The 9255-nt window shown below is 33.9% G+C and overlaps 1 protein-coding gene across 1 annotated transcript; it reads right to left on the bottom strand.

Annotated features, from left to right (window-relative positions):
- Positions 1 to 366: 366 nt before the first annotated feature.
- Positions 367 to 1299, bottom strand: LOC130872874 (olfactory receptor 8B3-like). The gene has a single exon (XM_057767217.1). It carries the CDS (start codon positions 1297 to 1299, stop codon positions 367 to 369), a length of 933 nt encoding a protein of 310 aa, XP_057623200.1.
- Positions 1300 to 9255: the final 7956 nt, after the last annotated feature.

The following is a 9255-nucleotide window of genomic DNA, read 5'->3' as shown; positions in this document are numbered from 1 at the left end:
TCTGCTTCACACTTTATTACATAGACGAAAGAGAATCATCTAGCTACTAGATACATGGACAATGAAGGAGTACTTTACATAACTACTGACAGATACTTTTTTTTAAATTTTGGGAATACATCCCATAAGGACAATCACAAAAGAGGTATAATTAATTACTGTTATTCTTAGTTACAATGAAGAAAAAAGAATTTGCAAGCAGTATAAAATTAAAAGAAATTTATACCAAAAAACACTGGAAGAACAAATATATCTCAATATTCTACCCATCATCAATTTTTTAAAAAGATAAATCAAAATGTGGTTTTTATTTTAGCCATAAAATTGCTCATTGACAAAACTATAGTGCTAAACATTTTAATTTGTTCAAAAACTCCTCCTGTGAAAGGTTTTTCTCAGGGCAACTTTGACGTCCTTGTTTCGCAAGCTGTAAATTAAAGGGTTCATCATGGGAACCACAATGGTGTAAAAGACAGAAGATATTTTTCCCTGATCCATAGATCCAGCTGAGGAGGGTTTGAGATACATAAATGCACATGATCCAAAGAATAGAGAAACAGCAAGAATGTGGGAGCTGCAGGTACTAAAGGCTTTGTATATGCCTGCAGTGGATCTCATTTGAAGGATGTTAGAGAGGATGAAGCCATAGGAGGTAAAGATGATAACACTGGGTATAATGATATCTTTCCCCCCTACAATAAGAATCTCTATTTCATTGGCATAAGTGCTTGTGCAAGAGAGCTGCAGCAAAGGGAAAAGATCACAGAAATAGTGATTGATGATATTACCGTCACAGAAGGTCAGTCTTAAAATGCATCCAGTATGAATCATGGCACCAGAAAATCCCATTATGTATGAACCAAACATAAGATAGGAACACACCTTGGGGGACATAGCAACATTATACATAAGTGGATTACAGATAGCCACATAACGATCATAAGCCATTGATGTCAGAACACAGCATTCACAAATGGCAAAAAAACAGAAGAAATACAGCTGGGTCATGCATCCATTGTAGGAGATAGCATTCTTCCTTACTAAGAAGTTCATCAGCATTTTGGGTGTAATCACAGAGGAATAGCAGAGGTCAATGCAAGACAAGTTGAAGAGGAAAAAGTACATGGGGGTGTGAAGGTGAGAATTAAGCACAATTAAAATGATCAAAGCCAAATTGCCCAGTGCTGTGGTTGTATATATTAACAGAAACAGTAAGAACAGTGGTAATTGCAGATCAGGGTCATTTGTCAATCCCAGTAGAATGAATTCAGTCACCAAAGAACCATTCTTCACTCCCATTTTTCTTTTAAGATAATCTGTAAACACAAATGTATGTTGTGACATTATGAGACCAAAAAATATTACTGGCATAACTTTTATTACATTCATTAACTACATGATGGGAATGCCTAAATATCTGAGTTCACAGAAATTACTGTTCATGCTAACATGATGTAGAGTGACATTTACCCATTCTAGACCATTAAAAGATAACTAAAGTAATCACCAACAATCCAAAAGCTGTTATCTTTGCTGTCACTTTCTAGTATGGCTACTCAGATATCCAAAACAAGTAGGAAGGACACATATTTGGGAATTCATAACCCTCATCTCATCATTTTGTCGTATTTTCATCCATTGATAGATACATGGAGAACCTGTTGCAACCTGGATCTAATCTCATTCAGACGTAACTGTGCTGGCATCAGGACTTCCTACATTGTTTCAAATATAAGCTTTGGTTTAATCAGAGGCTAGGAATAAAATCCCATGGTTGCTACAACCACCATTCATATTCATCTAAAAAGATTTGTGAGATGGTCTTAGAGATGAAACTTCATGAGTGCGACATTGTAATACTTGTGCTGCCTGAAATTCTTTCAATACCCTGTACCTTTTCCCAGGATACTCTTTTGGGAATTTCATCATTCCTAGAATTGTATAATATGAAATGAAAGGGCACTCATGAGATCCTTGGACTTCAATATCAAGCTACTTCATAATTTTAAAATCCAAGACGCTAAATGGAAACAAAGCAACACCTATTCAATATGTAAAATATAAAGAGTTACATTCATAAAGAAATATTAGAGCATTCATGGAAGAGGTTCAAGAGATTGGAAATCAACCACTGCATGTTAAATTGAAAAAAATGATTCGAATGAGAAATGCAGTTAAGTCTGCAGAAGAAAATTTCAACAAGTTAAAATAATTAAGAATGGCATATGCTTTGATTTTCAATAAAGAATAACATTTTAAATTATATTACTGTCATGTACATATATTCAAAACCTCAAAAGGCAAGCCTTTATAGGAAAAATGCATTTTTGAAAAATCTCCATTTAAATAACTTTACAATTAATAAATGTTTCAAAGAAATTGAAACATGTAACTTTACTGAGGAGGATCCTGAAAATGACAATGCAGATAGTTATCTGCAAAAATTTGAGAATGAAACTTTGGTCCAGATTCACTTTGTCAATCCGTATCAGACTTGGGCAATTCATTGGCAGCATATTTAAAACACAGAACAATTTGGGGAAAAGCTTCCAGGCAACAATCATTCCCAATTCTGGTTTCCAGAGAAGAATAATGTTAATAACATGTACATAATAAAGCTTAAAGAGACTACTTAGAAACTCCCTTTAAAGTACATGTGACCATGAGGGTGGGCTCTATAACAGGAGGGCCTAGAATCTAGTGTTGTCTGTGACCAAGATGACATGCAGGTCAGTAAGCTATAACATATATGTGATATCCCCCCTAATGATGCGCTATAGTAATTGAAATATAAGGAGGGAAGAGTCTAGGATAAATGTTTTGGGGTATTCTGTAAGGTCTGCCTTTATAGCAAAGAGGGAATGAGTTCAAGTTCTACCTCCACAGATAGTTAAAAGTTCACCAGGTTATTATCAATATCAAACCCCAGCCTTTTCCACTTTATAGAGATCCCTACATGCTTAACACTCCTGGTTTCTCCAATGATCTGTGGTACTAAAACCTTTGTGTCCCCAATAATTTATCATTTATAGATGTTGAAGCTATATCAATAAAGGTGTTAAGAAAAAAGTGGACTCAGACATTGGGATATTTTAACTTACATCATCATGACAGAAAAGGTTGCATCTTATTTCTTTACCCAGTTGTCGTTATAGCCTTCTGTAAGGCTCTGGAGGTTTAAAAACATTGATTCTTTTTTAAATAATTTAAAATTTTATGTGCATTGCTGTGAAGGTGTCAGATCCCCAGAAACTTGAGTTAGAGACAGTTGTAAGATGTCATATGGGTGCTGGGAATTGAACCTCTGGAAGAACAGCCAGTGCTCTTAACTGAACCATCTTTCCAGCCTCAAACCCTTGTTTCTAAGAGGGCACAACACATAATTCATTTTTACATACAATGGAATTGTCATAATTTATCAAATACACCTTAATCACTTGAAATGATATCTTGTTTTTATCACACTTACCACCAGATAAGACATCAGAAAGTTTGCATAGTTCACTACCATAATATACATGGCTATGAACAATATAGATGTTTTCTCACTCTCCTCTGAGGACACAGACACCAGATATAAAAAGACATGTGGTATGCTGTTTACATGCTAGGCCAGAATGTATCTTTTGTTTCATAGGGACTTGGCATTTAGGAAACACCAAGTCTTTAGGGACTGTGCTTCTGTGCTTGAACCAAAATTGAACCCTTTCTCACAATAAAACTTCATATCTTAAGGGAAATCTACTGTGTTGCTTTGTTTTCTTTTTGTTCCTCCATTCTTAGTGGAAGTTTCCACAGATTCTATTCCCAATATTCCTTATTATCATATCAGTTTTTCCCCTGGAATGCAGCAAATTACCTAAACTATTATCTATCCGGTGTGTTCCCCAAATCACTTGGCAAAAGTAATTTATTGTTGCTGTGTTTTGTCTTCATTACTTCATTGGTGCCAAGCGTGAGGTGTCCCTTTGAGTAACATCCCCAAACATTCAAGTCACATTTAAAATTTTCCATCGTTGCTAAGTAATTTCAATACTTACATAACATTTCTCCCTTAGTTTCCAGTTTAGTTCTTACATATAGCACTTTATAAATGAGTTTAACAACATATATACACTTTGTAGAAATATATAGTATGTAATGCAGGGATTTATTGATATAAGCTATTTAACTAATACATGCATTTTTTAAAATAAAAATTATGAAGGATTGCGTCTTCCATTCTATTGTTTGGTGATAAAATAGAAAAAAATATATCAAATTAGTTATATAAATCACTACATATTAGAAAATAGCGAAAATAATAGACAATCAATCTATAAATATAAATCCTATTGACATTATGAATGAGCCATTTCTTGATTTATTTTTCAATAGTTTAAAATATCCTATGTCAAATATACATTTTTATCTCATTAGAAAGATTAGCTTATTTCTTTCTCAAAAATTACTAGACATAGGAGGGTATCTTTGAAATTGGGTAGATTCAGCTATTCATTGGAACAGGCGTAAATGCCTATTGGTGGATTAATAAGTGAAGAAGTGGTACCCATGAACACATTTGAGCTTTCTAAACTTTGGTAATAAAGTATATTGTGTATTTTTTCTATGTCACAGAAAAGATAAATTCTGTGAACTGTTGCTGGAGTTAGGCCTGGAGGCGTATGCCTAAAACCTCCTCACTTTAGAGCCAGCATGAAAGATCAGGAGTTCAAGTTGTTCTTGGCTAGTGGCTTGTGGTCAATATAGGTAACAGAATATCTGTTCTCAAAGAATTTTTAAAAAGATAAAAAGTCAATAATAAGGAATAAAGATACACAGATGCCAGCAAGATTTGCTTCCACTTGTAAATAAATAGATTTATACACTTTTTCTGTAAAAGAAATCAAGATGAATAGTATTAAAGATGTAAATGAAACACTGGAAAACTTAAAAGTCATAGGCAAACATGAAGAGAAAACTCCAAGATAAACACAGATTCAATGTATTCCTAAACAGGTCTTTTTATTTTTTGAGGTCATAATTACAACATAAACCCTTCCCCTTTCCTCTGTTTGAACTTATTCATATACTCCTCCTGTTTCTTTTTTTTTTCAAAATCATTTATTAAAAGACTTATTTATATATTGGTCATTAATCATATAATCAATGAAAATAAAAACTAATCAATAGATTTGCATCAATTAAATACTTCTTCACAGCAAGAAAAATGCTTATAAAGAATGTGTGGTGCTCTGTTTTCCAGTTTTCCTTTAACAGATCAATATAGAATATATAAAAAATCAACTATATCAAACACAAAAGGAAGTGAAAATGGTTAAAACAAACACACATATGTTTATATCTTTATTCTTGATGAAATCCAAATCCTATCAGTATGATACTGCATCTCATCTAACTCATGATGTTTGTCATCAAGAAAAGTAAATAAGAAACAACAGCAAAACTGTTATCAAAATAATACATCCAAACTGCTAAAGAAAATATAGACTCCTCTGCTGAGAGTTCTCTGTTTAGGTCTGTACTTCATTATTTATTGGATTATGTGATCTTTTGGTGTCCAATTTCTTGAGCTCTTTGTATATTTTGGAGATCAGATCTCTATATGATGTGGGGTTAGTGAAGATGTTTCCCATTCTGTAGGCTGTCACTTTGTCTTGTTGACCATGTTCTTTGCTTTACAGAAGCTTTTCAGTTTTAAGAGGTCGCATTTATTAATTGTTTCTCTCATTGTCTGTGTTGCTGGAGTTATATTTAGGAAGTGGTTCTCTGTGCCAATGTGTTCAAGTGTACTTCTCACTTTCTCTTCTATAAGGTTCAGTGTGGCTGGCTTTATGTAAAGGTCTTTGATCCATTTGAACTTGAATGTTCAACATCCTTAATCATCAGAGAAATGCAAATCAAAACAACTCTGAGATTCCATCTTACACCTGTAAGAATGGCCGTGATCAAAAACACTGATGACAGCTTATGCTGGAGAGGCTGTGGAGGAAAGGGAACACTTCTGCATTGCTGGTGGGAGTGCAAGCTGGTGCAACCCCTTTGGATGTCAGTGTGGTGATTTCTCAGAAAATTAGGAAACAACCTTCCTCAAGACCCAGCAATACCACTTTTGGGTATATATCCAAATGATGCTCAATCGTGCCACAAGGACATGTGCTCAACTATGTTCATAGCAGCTTTGTTTGTCATAGCTAGAATATGGAAACAACCTAAACGCCCCTTGATCGAAGAATGGATAAGGAAAATGTGGTAAATTTATACAATGGAGTACTATACAGCAGAAAAAATAACGACAGCTTGAATTTTGCAGGAAAATGGATAGAGCTAGAAAACATTATTTTGAGTGAGGTAACCCAGACACAGAAAGACAATTATCACATGTACTCACTCATAGGTGGTTTTTAAACATAAAGCAAAGAAAGCCAGCTTAAAACCCACAATCTCAGATCTTAGGCAACAATACAGACACTAAGAGAGACTTACATAGAGCTAATCTACATGGGAAGTAGAAAAAGCCAAGATCTCCGGAGTAAATTGGGAGCATGGGGAACTTGGGGGAGGATTGAGAAGGTAGGGTAGAAGCAAGGAAGGAAGCAGAGAAAAATGTAGAGCTCGATACATATCACTAAAAATGTATAAAGAAGAGCATAGGATAGCAACTAGGAAATTTAAATATGTATAGTAAGCACTGAATATACATGTCCATATAATACATTTATCTCTACAAAGTACACAGATGTTCATAAAATCAATATTCATAAGAAAGAAAAGATGAAATTTTCTGAAATGAACATCAATTAATTAGTTATGAACAAAATGTGTATACACACCCATATATTTAATTTAACAAAGAATAACACACTGGTTTTAAAATCAATGAACACTTAGTATATCAGTTACATTATAAATGTTAATCAGAAAAGTCAACATACAATGCCATTTCAATTAATATTTATCATTTTCCAGAACAATAAAAAAATCTATAAAAATAGAAAAATTATTGTTTTCTGGTGCTGGTAATGATAGAAATTAAAGAAGCAAAACTGGCTGCAAATAGATCTAATATTAACTTTCAGTGGTGCTAATGCAGTAATGAAATTTAGCATGGTGTGCATGGAAAGAAGAAATAACAGTGTGAGAATGACATCTCAACAAAGCTAAACATTTCTTTTTTTTTTTTTTTGATTTTTTTTGTGACAGGGTTTCTCTGTAGCTTTTTGGTTCCTGTCCTGGAACTAGCTCTTGTAGACCAGGCTGGCCTCGAACTCACAAAGATCTGCCTGCCTCTGTCTTCCGAGTGCTGGGATTAAAGGCGTGCACCACCACCACCCAGCTTAAACATTTCTTAAATCAAACATATTAATATGTTATAACATTACATTATCAAATGTATATCTGTGGACATAGAAGAATCCTATGAAAAAATCCAACATACTTTCTTTTAAAAAAGCAAAATAAAGGTATACTGAGGCTATAAAAACACAATAAATATCAATCATGAAATAGAGCATATCATAATCTATAATAACAATTATAATGACTGAGATCCCTGTCTTTCACACCAAGATCAAAGTAAAGATTTCCACTCATTTCAATCTTGTCTATCATAGTACGGCACCTATTACTGACTATAATTAGCTAATAAAATTATTTAAAATCAAATAGAGAAAAAAAATGTTTCTCAAGGAATCAGACCTAGAAAGTAGTGATATAATGTGGTAAAAGGGGAATAATAGAACATGAAGGGTCAAAATGGGATGTCAACAGAAACTAGGGTAGAGAAGGGAATATGGACTCTTATAAATAGCACAGGTAGCCTTTTGAAAGTCTTATTAAAAGACTCAAGGAAAGATGTCATCCTAAAACAATGGTGTTGGGAAAAACCCCAATTCCCAATGTAGAAGAATTAAACTAAAACAAGCTATCACAGTGCAAAACTATCAGACAAAAGATCCCAGTGTGCAATAAGGAACTATAAGGAGAACACTACATTTGACATGGTTGTGAAAAAGGGCTTTCTGAGGTGGAACGCATTTGCTCATCAATTAGTCTCAAAAGTGATTAATGTGACCTCATAAATTAAAACACTTCTGTACAGAAAAGTGAACACTCAGTCAAAGGGAAAACATTTGTCAGTCATGCACCCAATAAAAAATTAACAGTCAGAATATACAACAAGATAAGAAAACAACAAACCAAGAAAACAAACAAACCTGACACATTTTTTTTTAAATGATAATCCCAGTATCAGGTATAGGATAACTCCCTAGGAATTGTTGCCCTGCCCCTCACCAAAACTTGCTAAGTAATAAAAGATTTTTTTAGTTGATAACGTCTCCCTACAAGCAACAGAGAGAAAAACCCCGTGACTGAAAAAACCATACACTTTTCATACAGGTCAAAGAGAAATCAAGTTGGAACCAGTAGAAATAGCTAGGCTGCTAGTTTAACAAGTAAATTAACAGCCTTGCCCAGTTATATATCCAGTACGATGCAATATTGACCAAACGGGTAAAATGTACCCACTAATTTAATAGTGGCTTGATACTAAAGGGGCCATGGAAATGTTTAAAAGATACTTTATAACTTGATGTGAGGCCAACTCTGTTGCGAATAATACATGCCAGAAAATGTAAACCTGGTTTAAATCCTATCTCTGGGAGATCACAGGCCCAGGGTGGAATTTATCACTGATATTTTGATAAATGAACATCTTACTTGCATTTCTACATGTGTATGTTTGTGCTCTTAAACTATTATTACTCTCAGCCTTCTTCAGAGCAGAGGATTAATGGCTAATATGTGTAATATAGTATAGTAGAGTGTAACATAGAAATACATAGAACAAGGAGGCTTTAATAACTAGGGAGGGTTGAGAAAGTAAAACATAGGACACTTAATGTCACTTCTTCTGACTTGATTAATCTTCCATCAAATGGTAGCTGGCCATAGTCATGTATCACTTATACTAACCAACACTAGCAGCTTACTAATAAAAAAATATATCAAATCTATTCAGGATATGATAAGAACATTTTATTATATGTTTAGTAGGAAGATAATTTTTTCACTGTAAATTGAAAGCCTAAACTTTCTGATTCATGCAGAATCATCTGTTTTCTCATACATTGGCAAAGACGAATCCTATAATTTCAGTTTAACTGTCAACTGTGCCATCTTCAAAGTGATATGTTTCTCAAGCAGTAGTGACAGCAGTAGCAGCGGCAGTAGTAGTAGTAATAGTAGTAGTGG

This window comes from Chionomys nivalis, chromosome 4 (genome assembly GCF_950005125.1).
Source record: "Chionomys nivalis chromosome 4, mChiNiv1.1, whole genome shotgun sequence".
Classification (NCBI taxonomy): domain Eukaryota; kingdom Metazoa; phylum Chordata; class Mammalia; order Rodentia; family Cricetidae; genus Chionomys; species Chionomys nivalis.
Note: the sequence above shows the minus strand (reverse complement) of the source record. Positions and strands in the feature narration are given on the sequence as shown.